General features: G+C 41.4%; 1 protein-coding gene across 2 annotated transcripts in view; it reads right to left on the reverse strand.

Annotated features, from left to right (window-relative positions):
- Positions 1-18,056, reverse strand: part of DNER (delta/notch like EGF repeat containing) — a 320,460-nt gene that overhangs the window by 117,888 nt on the left and 184,516 nt on the right. For both annotated transcript variants that reach the window (XM_045034583.1, XM_023259772.2), the window contains exon 6: positions 1,147-1,300. In XM_045034583.1, coding sequence (XP_044890518.1) covers positions 1,147-1,300 — 154 coding nt within the window. The remainder of the gene's footprint in view (positions 1-1,146; positions 1,301-18,056) is intronic.

Raw genomic sequence — 18,056 nt, forward strand, 5'->3', positions numbered from 1 at the left:
ATAACCATCTGATGTCCAAGAGAAATATACACGCTCACATGTAGATGCGTGTGCACGTGCGCGCGCGCGCGCGTGCACACACACACACACACACACACACACACACACTGGGTCTGGAAATAATTTATCAGGTTATTTACCTATCCCTGTGATCGATCTTTCGGTTGGAAGAGATGAGTGAGGAACTTTCATGTATTCATATAAACTTTAGCATCGTTCGGTCCCATTTCTGACAGTGAGCACTTCCATCACTCCAACTGCCCCTTCTCTCTATCCCTCTGGCCTTCCCCAACTCCCACCTCTTCCTGAATCCCCACCCAGGGGCCAATGTTGGCAACAGGACGAGATGGAAAAGGAAAGGTGATGCCAGTTTTGCACATTATCTTATAGTGAAAAAGGAGAAATTTGGGGTTTGCTTTTAAGCTGTATCGAAAGAGCGTATCAGAATGTTCACTGGTAATGCCATTCCTGCTCCTTGAGGGCTAATAACTGAATTGGCTGAGCAGTTAAGTCAATTGAGATGACTGTGGAACACGGAAGTCTGTGGGCATACTGGCTTCTGTGTTCTCCTACTGGTCACCCATTGTGCTCCAAGGATTCGAAAGTCTCATGTAAAACCCACGAATCCCTCACACTGATCAAAGAACGTTGAAGACCTTCCCCACTGTGGAGAACAGTGTACCAAGAACTCGGCTCAAGGAACACACATGAACAAAAGGAAATTAACAAAAACGGGAGGATGAGGTGGCTTTACTTAGCACCCTGCACAGTTTATTCCAGATTTTTCTTGTTACTAAGCATAATCACCCAGCACAGTCCCAGTCTACAGTCAGTGCGTATTTGCAGGATTGTTTCTGAAATGTCCAGACCTCTCTTTGACCAAGCATATCATTATCCCAGAACAAAAATGGAGGACCGCTAAGACAGAAGCATCCTAATGTCAGAAAGCGAGCCAAGGAACAATAATGTCTATCCCCATGTGGATTTCCTTCTTCCATCCTTCTTCAAATGCAGCACACATCGATAGCATCAAGTGAGATCTTCAAGTTGCCTTGTCTAACAGCTGGACAATGCGTTGCTTACGCGTCCTTAATGTGTATATTCTACGGAGAGATAGGTAGTAACCATTATCTATGGAAATCATACCAGCAAGGCAGACGCAGGTGAAATTGCTCCCGTCTTGTTTTTCATTTGCATCTATGCAGCTGGCGTTGTTCTGGCAAGGCTCCCTCTGGCAAGCATCAAATTCTTCACAGAAAGTGCCCACATACTGATCATCACAGCGACAGGAAAAAGTTGCCTGAAACACAAACATATCGTGTATGTTACCTGAGTCCTCTAAAATGTATGCTTTGGCTCTAAAATGGAACTCGAAGTTCAAAGGCACGGCTTCTTTTTATAATTACACCAATACTGAATGTTTTCATCACATCACTTATATTTCGATCTGATTACAATCATAGCTTTGAGAGATACTGTATGTATGTCCTTACATTTTAATTTCAAACATTTACTTTTCTCATTCTTTTTTATTGATATTTATCCCAACCATTTTCAATCTCACTAAAAATAGAAGTGGAAAAGATAACTGTATTTTAAGCAAAAATGAAGTTTTGCTGACCTGACATGGAAATGACAGTTTTGCTAGAGCAGATACATTGTGCTATAGCCATTAAATTAGATGTCATGCCAACCAGCTAAAATCCTTCAGCACAGTCAGCACTTGCAACAAAACAAAAACAAAAACAAAAACATCATCAAATGTCCTACTCTGACCACCTTCCAGAGCACTGAAAGAATTTACTGAATCACCCTGTAAATTAGCCTCAACGTACAGCTATGCAGATGATCTGAGCACAAGGGAAAAGAAAAGGAGTATAATCCAAGCAAACTTTTTGTCTGGTTTATATCACTGCTATCTTGGTAACAAGACCATTGACTCAGAGCACTACATTTGGTGGGGAGCTTCATTTCTGAGAGAGCTGTAAAATCCAAGTAAAACCGAGCCCTCCTGCTCTCTTCTTAAGGCCTTAGTGCCTGAAGGTGGCAACCATCTAAAAGAAACACTAATCTGGCCCCAAGTCCCATGTGAAGCAACGTATGTTGTTACTGCAGATCTTCATGAAGAGGGGAATGGAGGAAACAAAGGAACAATGTATGAGCAAAGCTTACTACTTACAAAAACTCAAAACAAAACAGAAAAAAGCACCTTCCCAGCATTCCCCAAGCCCCTACGTGAGGCAGGCATTCAAATCTCTACCCATCCAAAGCCCCACCCACACTCTCCCAAGCCCACCCTTCTTCTCACCTCCTCCTCCCCAGTCCCAGCCCTCTGCCTTCAATCTCAGAGAGACTCTTCCCTCTTCTCCAGGTGTTATTGACTCAGAATCCCCACCCGGGTCCCTGACCCCCAAGCACACCACGGTGCCTTCCTTCCTCCTGAAGGAGGAAACGTCTCCATTCCTCTCTTTAATATATATGTATACATTTGCCTCTCAATCTAGTTTAATAGTTCTTGCCCATTTCTTGATACATGTACTACTGCATATTTAGATTTCTTTGTAGCTACCGTTAATGAGCTACAAAACATTCTCCTCATCCTTTTCTGATAATACCCATCATACTTCTTAGCGGTTTTTACTGACATATAAAATGCTAGAGTTATATTACTGGCCATCATGCTGAGCTCTCACTACAGATCAGAGCTTTTACTTGATCCTCTTGGGTTTTTTTTAGATAAAATAACCCTGCCCCAAAGTGCATATCAGTTGCAAATAATGATAATGCCCCCTTCCCTTCTCCAGTCCTCACGGTTGCATTGGTGGCTCTTCTAGAATAAGCTTGATTTCGAAGGGAGGTCTGCAGAATTTACCACTAAGTAGAAAACTGGAACAATGACTGAATTGTATCAAATGCCATTTTAGCTTCTTAAAAAACAATAATCTCTTTCTTTCGGTCCTTGACCTAGCAATCTGTGAATGTTCAAATGCCCTACTCCTCACCCCACCTTGCATTCCTAGAAGGAACACCCCAGACGCATTATGCAAACTTGTGTTATGGATGCATTCTATTTGGAGCTATACTTTGAGCGCTTTCCATTTAACCTGCCCCATCCCAACAGACTCTTTTTCTAAGAAAGGCTGTCCTGTGCACAGTGAGATCATAGTTTATACCATAACAGGACGCTCCTCACCAAAAGTGACCAAACCAGGAGTGGATGGACCCCTGACCTCAGCAACCAAGCAAGAGGCCAGACGGTCAAACATGACATTTAGCTGGACCAAACTGCCAGGTTTTATGTAGGTGTGTTTCTTTTGTTAATTGAATGCATTTTCGTTAAGGGGATATGAGAAATCCTTGTAATCTGCATAATCAACTCTTTTTAAGTTTCAGAATGCATTCTTCAATTACATGTTAGAAACCAGAACAAGTAGAATAAAAGCAATGGCTTTTCTTCTTAAGTTAGAGTTAAATTTTCTGCCTTCTGTTTCCATTCTCTCTCACACCTCTTTGGGGCAAATGGAAAATTCCCTCTGCCTGCTAGCAACAGTTGACTTCTTGTCTGGTTTCTCATGGTACTGTGAGTTTTCTTCCCTTTGTGTGTGTTTGCACAGACTCTATAGTTGGAAGCTGGGAGAAGTTGCATCAAGGACTGTTAGAAAGGCAGTCTTGTAAATAGGAAACTCTTTTTCTAGAACTATCTGCTAAGGAAAATCTTGTCCTTGTCCAAATGTGCAACACAACGCACCTTGGATATCTTCAGAGATGTGTCTCGAGCCCTTTGTGCATCTGTGGATTTACGACTGCCTTTGAAATGTAAACACTGTGCGTGTCCAGCTCATACAATTCCGAAAAGGGTCTCAGCATCATAATAAATTATTATGTGTCATTATTTCTGGCAGCTGTCTTCTAAAATTTACTTGGTTTGTATCCAGAAGTTCCACGTTACAGATCAATTTCCTTGGCTATTTGGGGGATGTAGTTTGCATATAATTCTTCTGTTGTGTCCCACGGAGAGTATGTTGCTGGTGGAAATAAACTATTAAAAGCCCCAAATCAAATATCTTCAAGTTATCTTTGATTGATTCTGAAGCTAAAACAGAAGCCGCACATTTTGTTTTCCTTTGTTTTCAGCAGAAAGCTGGAAAGAAACTTCAAGAAACTGTTGAAACAATGGTTTTTGACCAAGAAAAACCACAGAATTGATTCTTAAACTTTGGCTGATGGATCAGGAAGAAGATTAAGAAATGTTTACATACCCCTGACCACAAGATGTTAGTGAGGTTTTTATGTATTCTGTATCATACGTCCATAACATTAGATTTCTTCCCAAGTCTATCTTCTAAGAACAACCAGCTTTCCTATATCGAGAGGTCTGTTTTACTACTCGCAAGACTTGATTTGTAAGAAGCATGAATGTGTATTAGGAAACTACGTTGTTGGCATATTTGCTGTGGAAACCAGTGATCAGTGAAAGCTGTAAACTGTTACACCAACCTTGAGAAGTTTCACCCACTATAATATCACTAATGAGGTCCAATTCACTTAACCAGCACAAAAGACAAAACGGAGTTACTTAAAACTAGTCGGTTAGCAAAATTACAGAAAGATATTTCCTTGCAAAGTTATTGTGTAGTTCTACGTAAAAGGACTTTTCAAGTAAAATGAAAAGAGATTAATTTCAAAGCCCTGTGCAGAGTCTCAATTTTCCTCAACAGTTTGAAGTCAAATATTCCATTTGTGCATTAATGAAACTTTCTAAGTGGGAGGAAGCTCACTTTGAAAAGGTCCAGGTTTAAAAAGCTTCTGTCACACCTGCATTCATCTATTCATCCACACGGGCACTGTCCTTGGTCCTGGAAGCATAAACATGCAGAGGACTATCTCTTAGAAATTATCATCTAGTGTACTGTGGCTGACAATAAATAAAACAAACAGGTAAACAATGTAGTGAATGAGGTGATAAATGCCACGGGGAAAAATAAAGTAGGGAAGGGGAAGAGAAGGTCCCTATAAGAAACATCCCTCTTAAACCTCCTATTATTGTATTTTCCGAAAGGACTCTGGTGAGAACATTTTGTGCCATACATCACTTGGTGCCTCCTTTATAAAGTCCTGCCCAGGAAAATTCGCTCATTTAAGTGCCAGTAAAAGTTATGCTAGTGGTGAGAGTTGATATTTTGTCCTCGTGAACAACACGGACCATGTGACTGCCCAGGTTTCCTCCTTTTTGATTTGGCTGTAGTATGCTCTGTCTACGGCAAGTTCACCTTGAACACCCACCTAGGGTTCTGTGACCTATATGGCTACTTCCTCTTCCTGACTTGGATATTGCATTCTAACTTAGATCTTCACTGACTCTGACTTATTTTTTTTGTATTTTTTAATATTCTAACTTTATGAAATATGGAGTCAAATGTCTGATAAGCCCATATTCCCCAGCAAGGCACAGAACGCCCTTGGCAATCTAGCCCCACCTACTTTTTCTGTCTCATTCTCTGCAATTTTCACTTCTCAGTAAAGCCTAATTGTCATGAACAAATAATCCCACAGAGACACGTTTTCCGAAGAGCTTTCTCTCTCTCTGTCAGGAATCGGAATTCATCGTTCTACTTTACCCTCCCTTAAACAAAGTACACAGAAAACACACTTATCTCTTTTTGGTGCCCCAGTGATATCAGCATGAACATAAAAGTCCCAGCTGACTAGGCAGTGAATCTCATTGTTTATAGAGCTTGCTTACGTTGAATTTCCTCATTAATCTTCACCACATCTGTCAGGTGGCTATTATCAAACCTATTTTAGGAACTTAACAGACTCAACAGAGAGGACAGATACATTCTGGAAGGTGTCCCAGCCAGCAAGTATAAGGTCAAGGCTTAAACCTGCATCATCGATTCCAAACCTTTTCCACTCATAGCTGGATATTGTCCTATCATCACCATGATGGTCTGTGTATCCCAAGTGCATGTGGGGCGCCCTTCACCCTGACTCTAAAAATAACCCCAACAACTGTGGTATTTTGGTTCTTGCTCCAGATTGTCTGGTTTGTCTACCTCCTCTCTTGCCGTCTGGCTGCCTTCCTTATCAGCATGATTGTCCTTTTGATTCGCTGATTCTAATTTCTTTTAGTCTTAAGAATAATGTCAAATTTATTCAAATGAGGTTTCAAAATAGAGTAAAAATATCCATCCTGAGGGCTGAAAGTATCTCTTGTACATAAAGTGCCTCATCACTCATGGACACACTTGAAAACTTTGATTAGAAAATTCTTCACCAGAATTGGAGGTCCTTGACATCTAGAACTTTAGTTACTCATACATAATAGATGCCTGAGTGTTCACTGAATTGAGCTGACTTCCTAACAGGCTGTTTGAGGGTAGCCTTGAAGGACATTTCTGTGCAAGTAAGGGGTCTTCTACTTCCTTGTCTATCTCTGAGGGTCTTGCGTTCTGCTAAGATGGCATCACAGCCATAATCCACACATTCTTACTCCAGGGGATACTGGGACAGAAGTTGGGGGATAAGTCCCAAGCCAAAAGGTGACTAATGGGCCCCTAAACCCCTGAAAATGGAAAGGAGATTATTTGAGCCACTCCTGGCCAAAGACTCCCTGGACTAATTTCCACTTCCATCAGGGACCAGTCTGGTTGCAAACAACATCTGGGCTATTCGCAGTGAAATGTATGAACATCTGCAAGGTCAAAACTCTAGCTAATGAACCGCTAGTTGTTGGAAAAAGGAGACACAGACATGGTGGTTTGCCAAATTACTCTCACTTTTATAAATGTTCAAAAATCTCCACAGTAAGAAATTTTGTTGGGGGGCGCCTGGGTGGCTCAGTCGGTTAAGCGTCCGACTTCGGCTCAGGTCATGATCTCACAGTCTGTGAGTTCGAGCCCCGTGTCGGGCTCTATGCTGACAGCTCAGAGCCTAGAGCCTGCTTGGGATTCTGTGTCTTCCTCTCTCTCTGCCCCTCCCCTGTTCATACTCTGTCTCTCTCTGTCCCAAAAATATTAAAAAAAAAAAAAAAAAAGGATTAACCATAGCACACATTTTTGTTTGGTTAAGCATAGGTGAGCTATAACTGAAGGCTCAGAACACTAGTCTAGCATGCTCTTTTAGACAAGTAGAATTAGCCTTTTACTAAACCCAGATTTGGTATTTCAAGAGGCAGAAATGATTATCTGGATGTAAAATTTAAGAGACTACCTGAGAATGCTTATTATGATATAAAAATCCCTACGCATGCCTTTTTTTGAGCCCAGGCCACACACAGACCCCTGGAGCCCAGCCATAGAGACAAAGTGTTGCCTCCTGCTGGGAACACAGTAAGCTATCTCAAAGGGAAACTCACTATGAATTACATTTTTAAAGTTTTTGTCTATTGGCTGGGTCTTACTGCTCATTCATTACACATATAATTTAAACAATATGCTTGAGTTTGCTTATGGCTCACAATCTTATTTGTCATTAGCCTCAGACATACTATTGCTCTTCTGTTTGGGTTCATTCATCTCAAACACAGCAGCTTATTTAAATACAAAAAGTAAGCTTGGAAAACATGCAGATCAGGGCACCTGTGTGGCTCAGCTAGTTAAGCGTCCGACTCAGTTCAGGCTCTGGTCATGATCTCACAGTCATGAGATGGAGCCCCAAGTTGGGCCCTGCACTGGGCATGAAGCCTGCTTGGGATCCTCTCTCTGCCCCTCCCCTGCTCTCTCTCTCTCTCTCTCTCTCTCTCTCTCAGGAAGGTAAGAAGGAAGGAAGGAAGGAAGGAAGGAAGGAAGGAAGGAAGGAAGGAAGGAAGATGGGAGGGAGGGAGGGAGGGAGGAAGAATGGGAAGGAAGGAAGGAAGGAAGGAAGGAAGGAAGGAAGGAAGGAAGGAAGGAAGGAAGGAAGGAGGGAGGGAGGGAGGAAGAATGGGAAGGAAGGAAGGAAGGAAGGAAGGAAGGAAGGAAGGAAGGAAGGAAGATGGGAGGGAGGGAGGGAGGGAGGAAGAATGGGAAGGAAGGAAGGAAGGAAGGAAGGAAGGAAGGAAGGAAGGAAGGAAGGAGGGAGGGAGGGAGGGAGGGAGGGAGGGAGGGAGGAAGGAAGGAAGGAAGGAAGGAAGGAAGGAAGGAAGGAAGGAAGAAAATATGAAGATCATATAAATATTAAATTCAAAACTTGACATTCATGAATTCCTAGAATTCATCTCTTTGGCTTAAATGTTAAATTCTGAAAAATAGGAACAATAATAAATGAGAGCCCTGCTCTTTCCTTCCAAAGGACACTGAAGTTTACTTTATTACTCAAGGGAGAAGAAAGTAAATGTCTTTCAGGAAATTTTGTAAAAGGCTTTCTCTCTAAAAGTGGATATATGGATTGACAGAATGGAGACATTCAAAAGCAGTTTCTAACCATATCCTGGCAACTTCTGTGTTCTCAGCACTTTGAGCATGGCTGTGATTTCAATGGAATCAGCCTGGATCTTCAGCTCATCAGTATCTGTGCATTTATTTGATGAAAAGTTATAATCCATTAGCAAATGTAAAGTTTGACTTTAAAAAAAAGTCACTGAAAATTCATCTTGTATTGAATTTCCCTGGGGGGGGGGAGGGGTAACAGGCTGATCCCACAAGTAGATGAGATACCATTCTAATTTTCTTATCTTAAAATTTCATCTAGTCTTCTAGTTATTTCTTTTGTTACATGAAAAGAAAATGGTAAAGAAAAAGCTTTAATTGGGGCGCCTGGGTGGCTCAGTTGGTTAAGCCTCCGACTTCGGCTCAGGTCACAATCTCGCGGTCTGTGAGTTCGAGCCCCGCGTCGGGCTCTGGGCTGATGGCTCGGAGCCTGGAGCCTGCTTCCGATTCTGTCTCCCTCTCTCTCTGCCCCTCCCCCGTTCATGCTCTGTCTCTCTCTGTCTCAAAAATAAATAAACGTTAAAAAAAATTAAAAAAATAAAGCTTTAATAAAAAGGACATTTTGAGGTATAAATTATTGATGAGAAGGACTCATTGAAAAATAAAGACCAATCCTGTAACATCTTCCTCAAGCTACCTCAGATGGAAAGCCCACTTTGAGTCACATTTTTAAATGTAAAGCAAAGATGTTCAACCAGTGGTAACTTCTGCGGATAGGAAGCCGACGGAGACAGGGCAGGGTACCCAACAAGCATCTACTGAAAAAAAGACCCCACTATACGCCAAGAACCATATGCTGAAGAGCCACTTAATCCTCCCAACAGTCTTGTAAGATCAGAATAATTTTTCTATTTCACCAATAAGAAACAGTTCAGAAACTGTAAGTAGTTTGCTCAAGGTCACACAGCCCCTCAGAGGCCACAGGAGGCAGATTCAGTCTCACTGCAAAGACATTCTTACAATTTAAGATAGTCATAAATGCAAGGAATCAAGTTACAAAGAATGAGGGGTGAGGATCAAACACCATTCTGAAAAGGGGGATGACAGAAGCATCTATGCACCAGGTGGGAATTTGAAGGGGACGACCTCCAAGGCCTCTTGAAATCTTAGATCTGATGCACCTCGGTTGCAGTCCCATGAGGCCACAAATCCTCACTGCCACTATCTTCCTGCAGGTGATTTCATGCCACCCTGGGGTGCTGACAACCACCTCATGGGTTTCTTTCCTACTCTCATGGCATGAATGTGCCAAGGCTGCCATAACAAAGGGCCACAGACTGGGTGGCATAGACAACAGAAATCTATGATCTCCCAGTTCTAAAAACTGAGAAGTCTAAGACTTGGAAATAAAATAACTGTATCAGTAAAACAGGATGAGTAAGTAGTTGACTTGTCCCTCTTCCCTGTTCCTGTCTGAGGTAATGAAAATCAAATAAAATCACAAGTGAGATTTGATATAAGCAGAGATTAGAAATCAGGCTTAGGCAGGCAAAACCTCTTTGACCTCAGCCACAGCAACTTCTTACTCAACATGTCACCAGAGGCAAGGGAAAGAAAAGCAAAAGTGAACTACTGGGACCTCATCAAGATAAAAAGCTTCTGCACGGCAAAGGAAATAATCAGCAAAACTAAAAGGCAACCAATGGAATGGGAGAAGATATTTGCGAATGACGTATCAGATAAAGGGTTAGTATCCAAAATCTATAAAGAGCTTATCAAACTCAACACTCAAAAACAAATAATCCATTGAGGAAATGGGCAAAAGACATGAATAGACACTTTTCCAAAGAAGACATCCGGATGGTCAATAGACACATGAAAAGATGCTCAACATCACTCCTCATCAGGAAAATACAAATCAAAACCACAATGAGGTACCATCTCACACCTGCCAGAATGGCTAAAATTAACAACTCAGGCAACAACAGATGTTGGTGAGGATGCGGAGAAAGAGGATCTCTTTTGTACTGCTGGTGGGAATACAAACTGGTGCGGCCATTCTAGAAAACAGAATGAAAGTTCCTCAAGAAACTAAAAATAGAACTAACCTACGACCTGGCAATTGCAATACTAGGTATTTATCCAAAGGATACAGGTGTGCTGTTTCGAAGGGACACATGCACCCCCATGTTTATAGCAGCACTATCAACAATAGCCAAAGGATGGAAAGAACCCAAATGTCCACCGATTGATGAATGGATAAAGAAGATGTATGTGGAATGAAATCTTGCCATTTGCAACAATGTGGATGGAACTAGAGTGTATTATGCTAAGCAAAATTAGTCAGAGAAAGACAAATGTCATATGGCTTCACCCATATGTGGAATTTAAAATACAAAACAGATGAACATAAGGGAAGGAAACCAAAAATAATATAAAAACAGGGAGGGGGACAAACTATAAGAGATTCTTAAATACAGAGAACTGAAGGTTGATGGAGGGGTTCTGGGTGGAGGATGGGCTAAATGGGCAAGGGACATTAATTAAGGAGGACACTTGCTGGGATGAGCACAGGGTGTTATATGTAGGGAACAAATCACTGGAGTCTACTCCTGAAATCATTATTGCTCTATATGGTAACTAACCTGGATGTAATTTTTTTTTTAATTTCAGAAAGAAAAAAAAAACGTTTTCAAAAATAAAAATTACTCAAAGCAGAAACTACAAGATGTTCAAAGGGAGAGAGGGAGGAAGAAATCAGGCTTCAGTAAGATCATCAAAACACCCAGTCTCTTTTTTCCCATTAAGATCACACTGACCATTCACAAGTCTTGGGAAGGTCAAGTGCTCAAATGGATGTGGTGACCACACAGGGGCTGCCTGTATCTGGCCCAGGTAAAAGGCGCAACACCTGCTCCCGTACAGAGAAAACCTAGGTTCCCTGTCCTGACTGTTTCAAACACTCCAACTGCTCTGGGTCTATCCTTAGGTCGGTCCTGAGTGGCAGCTTTTGTCCTTTTGGGGATGAGCCATGGAGGGCTCAAGACCCTTGTCACCATCTGACACTCAAAGTCCAGAGATGGGGAGATAGTCCACCTGTGTGACATTCACCTTAATGACAGGGCTCCTGTCGGATACTCTCTGATGTGTGGTTCTCAACCTTCTTTCTTCTCTCTTTATCCTTCTGTTTCCCTGTTTCTCTTCCTTCCTGTTGGGCCCTTCACATATGTGGTGGATTACATTCATGGGCCATGGCTAACAAATACGTGTGTGCCCCAGTTCTAATCTTTAGCAGTACACGGGTCTTCCCCTGTACATGGACCACTAGCCTAGCTTTATTTTCTTAGGGGACCTGTAATTCTTCTTTGCCTCCATCCTCACATCTGTGTTCCTCCTCTACAAGGTTGTTTAGTAGTTTATGTATTCTTGTGGATAGGCTCAAACCCAATCCAAGAGAGATGTTGAACAAATAAGCAAAACACAGCAGAGCTGATATAAAGCATCAGTTCAGCCTTCCTTGTGCAAGGTGAAGGCGATTGTTCAGCCCCTTCTCTCCTATTGAAATAAGAATGTACATGTAGTAAGAGTGGTTAAAATGAACAAATCAGGAGACTATAGATGCTGGAGAGGATGTGGAGAAATGGGAACCCTCTTGCACTGTTGGTGGGAATGCAAACTGATGCAGCCGCTCTGGAAAACAGTGTGGAGGTTCCTCAAAAAATTAAAAATAGATCTACTCTATGACCCAGCAATAGCACTGCTAGGAATTTACCCAAGGGATACAGGAGTGCTGATGTATAGGAGCACTTGTACCCCAATGTTTATAAGCAGCACTTTCAACAATAGCCAAATTATGGAAAGAGCCTAAGTGTCAACTGATGAATGAATAAAGAAGTTGTGGTTTATATACACAATGAATGAATAAAGAAGTTGTGGCACTGAGAAAGAATGAAATATGGCCTTTTGCAGGAACGTGAATGGAATTGGAGAGTGTTATGCTAAGTGAAATAAGTCATACAGAGAAAGACAGATACCATATGTTTTCACCCTTATGCGGATCCTGAGAAACTTAACAGAAGACCATGGGGGAGGGGAAGGGAAAAAAATGTTAGAGAGGGAGGGGGGCAAACCATAAGAGACTCTTAAAAACTGAGAATAAACTGAGGGTTGATGGGGGTGGGAGGGAGGGGAAAGTGGGTGATGGGCTTGAGGAGGGCACCTGTTGGGATGAGCACTGGGTGTTGTATGAAAACCAATTTGACAACAAATTTCATAAGAAAGAAAGAAAGAAAGAAAGAAAGAAAGAAAGAAAGAAAGAAAGAAAGGGAAAGAAAGAAAAGGAGGGAGGGAGGGAGGAAGAAAGGAAGAAAGGAAGAAAGGAAGGAAACAACATGTAAATCTTGAATATTAAGTATCATACCCTAAATTCCAAAAGTTCTGTCCCCGATACCATGGAATTTTTTCCATTTTTTAAAAACATTTCCTCAGTATTCGGAAAGAAAAAAAAAAAAAACCCGACAACTATCTTTTCATTTTATTGTGAAAGATTTTACGTAGAGTCCCTGATTTAACAAATGCATTTCTCACTTTATTGAATTTAAAGGCACACAAATTGAAGTGAAACCAGCAAAGATGGGAAGGTCCTATCATTCATTTTAATTAAATCTTATCTCATTAAACATTTGTTGCTTTCATCATTTTAATACTGAGAAAAAAAGGCAGGTTATATCTAATAAATGTGTTTCTCCAAGATAATTAGAAAAGAATCATTCTAATAATTTCCAGAAGAAACTCATCAAAATATCTAACTCAGGGTGGCAAAAGAATTAGTTAAGTTCACAAGCAGGATGAATCTTGCTTGCTTTCAAATTATTTTTATTAATCTGTAATATTAACATGAAATGATCTCTTCCATGTAATAATTTAATCCTCCAATTCTGAGTAAGAAAGAAAAGTCTGCATACAAATTTTGAGTATAGGAACATTAACACTGCTCATATCTTCCTTTCAAACTTACTTGGTTAATGTATCATATTTTAACCATTTTGATGCTGGCATGATTCATGTAGGATTCTTAGAACAGGATATTGGTTTGAGGTTCTTTCTTCAGAGAAAAAGAAAATGCACAGTTAATTCCCCAAAGCCTCCATCCCCCCATTATCAATGGGGATGATGAAATGTCATATCACAGGGATGTAGAGGTGGAAGTCCCTGGGCTAAACATAGATCCATGTAAGTGCTGGAAAAAAAAAACAAAAACATTAAGTTCATTTCCTCTTTCATGTGAATAGGGGTCTGACACAGGCCGATACACCTTGTCCTCTGGCTACCACAGAGGACAGTCCTCAGTATGGGAATCAATCTCAACTAATGTTTTCTAATTATAATTTTTAGATGCTCATGTTGGAAAGAAAAAAAAAGTCCTATCAGCTGGCCCAAATTCCTGTCTTCTCTGAGGGATGCATAAATGAGCTTTTGCTATGGAATAAGGCTCCAAGTCATTTATGACATCGGATCAGTTTATTTAACATAACATCTGTCTCAGATGACTGGCTCAGATACCACCAGCCTTCCCCTGTGTCTAAGAGCTGGGGAGAAATGAAAATCAAACACAGGGCTCAGATTTGCTGACAAATCTCACCTCCCCAAACCTAGCTCCCTGTTCTCATATCCAACACCTAGAATTATCCACTATTCTCACACCTACTAAAACCAACCCCTTACTAAACTAAGTTACTCAGTTTTAATGACAGATAAAACCTTAGCTTGATACGATTTTAGGCACATTTGCATTTAAATAGGAAATCATGCCTTTATTACACAGGAATCAAGCTCAAATAACAGGATTCCAGGCATCCCTCCAGAATGGTGTGTGAAGGGAATTGGAGAGGAAAAGACCTCCCTAGATATCCTTGGATCTTACACCAGCGCAGCACCCCCAGACCACGGCCTTCTGTCCAACAGCATGGGCAATGAGATGAAACCAGTGTCAAGTTACTTTTATTTTTTAAAAACATTTTTTAAAAAATAAAGAACCTTCAGCTCAAAAGTAAAGACCTCCAAAAGAAAAAATTAAAAATAAATCTATTTCTTCCGACTACTGCTGGCTGATAACCATGGTTTTGCTTATTTTTTAGAAGACCCTTTTGGCAAGGTTCTCCTTGGGGAGCAATTACATATTCATGAGCATTTCTGGCGAAAATTGGTATTTGTCAACAGCTTTAGTTTTTAACTGCAAAATTAAAAATACAGTTAGCTACAGTGAAGAGTCACTAAATTCTACCCCTGAAACCAATGTTACACTATATGTTACCTAGCTAGAATTTAAATACAAATTTGAAGAAAAAATTTAAGTAATAAGCAGCACTTCAAAACAATGGGAAAAAAGTAACAGACAAACTGCCAATTGCCCATTTCTGTGGCCAACTGCACCAACATTTATTTGTTCATAGCACCGGTTTTCAAAACAAAACAAAAACGATAATGTATAAAGCATATGCTAGGGACTTTGGATTCAGAAATTCTAGCATCAACTTTGTCCCAACAATTATCCTTTAAAATTGGATCTCTGAGAAGGAAATTAAACATGAGCCTAGCCCCAAAGGACTTCCACTAAAGTGAATTAAAACCCGTTGCGCAGGCCAGAAGTGTTCCTGGGTAGTTCAAAACAGGCTGAGTGGAAGCAGAAACTTCCAAGGATAATAGGGTTGGAGCGCCAAGGGCAGCAAGGGCCACAGGAAAATGGCTGCCGATGGGAGACAACGAAGGGCATTTTCATTGGTTTGCATAGCACATGTGCCACCTTTTATTTGTAAAGAACTTTACAAAATGCTTCCACATAAAAGATCTCATTTCACCTTCCATTAGGACATCTTCCAGCTCCTATATGGATGTGTGCTAATGCCAGGTCTTGTTCATGTCTCAGCCCTGTGACATGGGCCTTGTCATCATCCCCATCATTGGGATAAGGCCCATCTCCTTAATGGCCTCCCGGCTCCATCTGAAAACCCCTGGACACAAGTGACCATTTAATTTCAGCTTCACAGGTGCTTCACAGGTGCTAGTTGCACATCATTGTGACTAGAAGGCTCTGAGGGGATTAAGTGACTCAATATCAGTGAGCAGCAGGGTAGGACCTTGACCCCCCTATCTGCCTCCATGTGTACTGGCTGCCACAGAGCCACCAAGCCTCATACGTCATCAGAATGGTCTGTACAAGCGTGCAAGTCCACACTGACATCGTCTGGACCCAATACAGGAACCGCTCTCTTTAAACACATGGGTATTTGCTGTAGCCTTGAATCCTCTCTCCAGCTAGATGACAAAAATAATGCCTTCATATGCTCCTTACCGTTCTAAACAAAGCTAAATGTTAGTGCCTTTGGAAGTACTATAAAATTCCTAAATTTCAGCTTTTCCTGAAATCATGTAAGTTAATTCCCGAGAGTCTCTATATCCACATCCAATAATCTGGGTGAAGAAAATGTCCACATCACAGGGCTGTGGTGAGCGGAAGATCTTTTCTATCAGGACACAGCAATGCAACTCACGTCTCCATCCTGTGAATTTCAACCAAGCTGAATTTAATGGAGTCTATCTGATTAATTGCAAAATGAATTGTTCTTTCAGTAGAAAATGGAACATATAATATTGTACTAATCTAAATATGGAAGCTCATACTTAACATTTGTACTTAGTTTAGCAACCTGAAAAAGCCCTGCGGGCAAAAGTCACATTTGGCAGCTGCTTCCGATGTTACCTATCACAACATGGTACCGTTTTTTTGTAATCCCCCAAATCTTCCATGTGTAAAGAAACTCCCAAAATAGAGCAGCAAGCTTTGGTTGAAACATCAATGAAGATAATTCCAACTTGAAGAAAAGTGATCACATTACACTGTGAGTTCCCACAGTCTGTGACCTTGGCCTGTGGGGCAGCCTTGCCCTTCACCGAATCCAAGTTCAAACCAACCGTGGCATTTGCCACTCATCTTGTTGTAGGCTCTCTTTCCATTCCAGACCCTTACAAAACTTCCTCAGCAGGTGGCTTCCTCCCCACTTCAACTGCTGTTATATTTCAGTCTCCACTGACCTTTAATGTCCCTTGTGTTAATTTGCTTGATTTGTAATGGCTCTGTTTGACTCTTTGTTACTGGCACTATTGGGTGGTGATTACCTTTTGTACTTTGCTCACCAGCTCTTCAGTATATACCAAATTAAATCGAGACCAGGTAGTTTTAAAGAAAATGGATACAGGTAAATAAAATGTGATGAAGAGAGCATGTGAAGAAATGAAAAAAGCAAGCAGGAAAGAAAGACCAAAATCATCTTAGTAAAGTTAGGAGGAGAGCAGCTATTAAACTACAATGTAGAGATAAAATAAAGAGAGAAAAAGCGAAACTTTTTAAGTTTTTCCATAGATACACATCTAGACACACACGCATAATTATTTATGGAATGTATAAATGGCACTGTGTAAGCTGCCACCAGTATTTTCTGTCTTCATGTGCTTCCTCTTCCTGCCCTTTCCTGCCAGAATGTTGCGGACTGCAAAAACGAGATGTATAAACGACGGTTCTGATGTCCTTACATAATTAATGACCTTTATATTCTGGAAAATGCTGGAACATTCCACATTTGTTATGACCTCTGCGGACTCCTGGAAGACTGTCACACCAGCACTCTCTGCGCCCTTCCCTCCACCCTCAAGCCCTAAATGAGATCCCTGTGCACATATCACATAGTCAGCTCTGTCTAAGGTTAAGACACGGCTTGAATTTTCAGGCTAGAATCGTGTGGAAACCACCTAAAGTCATATAGAGGAGGGTCCTTGCCTTCACAGCAATAGCCCCTGGGGGCCTGCGGTAGCCTCCCTCTGTGTATCCATCACTGAGCACCTGCTGGGTTCCAGGGAGAGCTTTCTCATTCCCTCTGAAGCCAGCGCCTCTGCCCCTTATTGACTTGGAAGTATCCTTTGTAACTGCAGAATTATTAAACTGGAAATTCTCCTCCAGTGTGAACTTGGGGAAGAACAATGCTTATGGCTCAATTAAATGCTGACCTTAGCTTCCAATGCCCATTACGTGAAAGGAAGTTGAGTACGGGATGAGTTCACTGCTGCTGATGAGTAACAGACATTCAGGTTTGGGCCAAGTTTCTTGGGGGTTATTCTTGGAGGACAAGGAAAAGACAGTCTGCAGGAAGAAACCCATAGGATGGCTCATGACAGTGTGACAGCTGGGGGGTGATGCCTGTCTTGCCCCTTTGTCACAGAGATGAGAGGTTCCTGGCCAGCTTCCAGTCAAGGCAGTATCAGGGTACCATCTGCTCTAAACCTCTCTACCATATATTCCCTAGAAATAAACCAAGGTGGCAAAGGATAACCTGGGATTGAGCAGATATCCTGGGCCCAACCCTGCCTTGACCAGAATTACCATACAACCCAGCGATTCTACTCCTTAGCTATATACTCAAAAGAACTGAAAACAGGGACTCAAACACAATACTTGGGCACCCATGTTCATAGCCGCACTATCACAATAGCCCCACACTGAAAAACAATCCAAATTTCCATCGATGGTAAATGGGTAAACAACTCGTGGCATGGCCATACAATGGAATATTATTCAACAGTGTAAAGGAAGAACTCGTGGGCTATGGCATGGATGACCTGGAAAACACACCCAGAGCAAGAAGGCCATCCTAAAAG

The sequence above is a fragment of the Felis catus genome, chromosome C1, assembly GCF_018350175.1.
Source record: "Felis catus isolate Fca126 chromosome C1, F.catus_Fca126_mat1.0, whole genome shotgun sequence".
Taxonomy (NCBI): Eukaryota; Metazoa; Chordata; class Mammalia; order Carnivora; family Felidae; genus Felis; species Felis catus.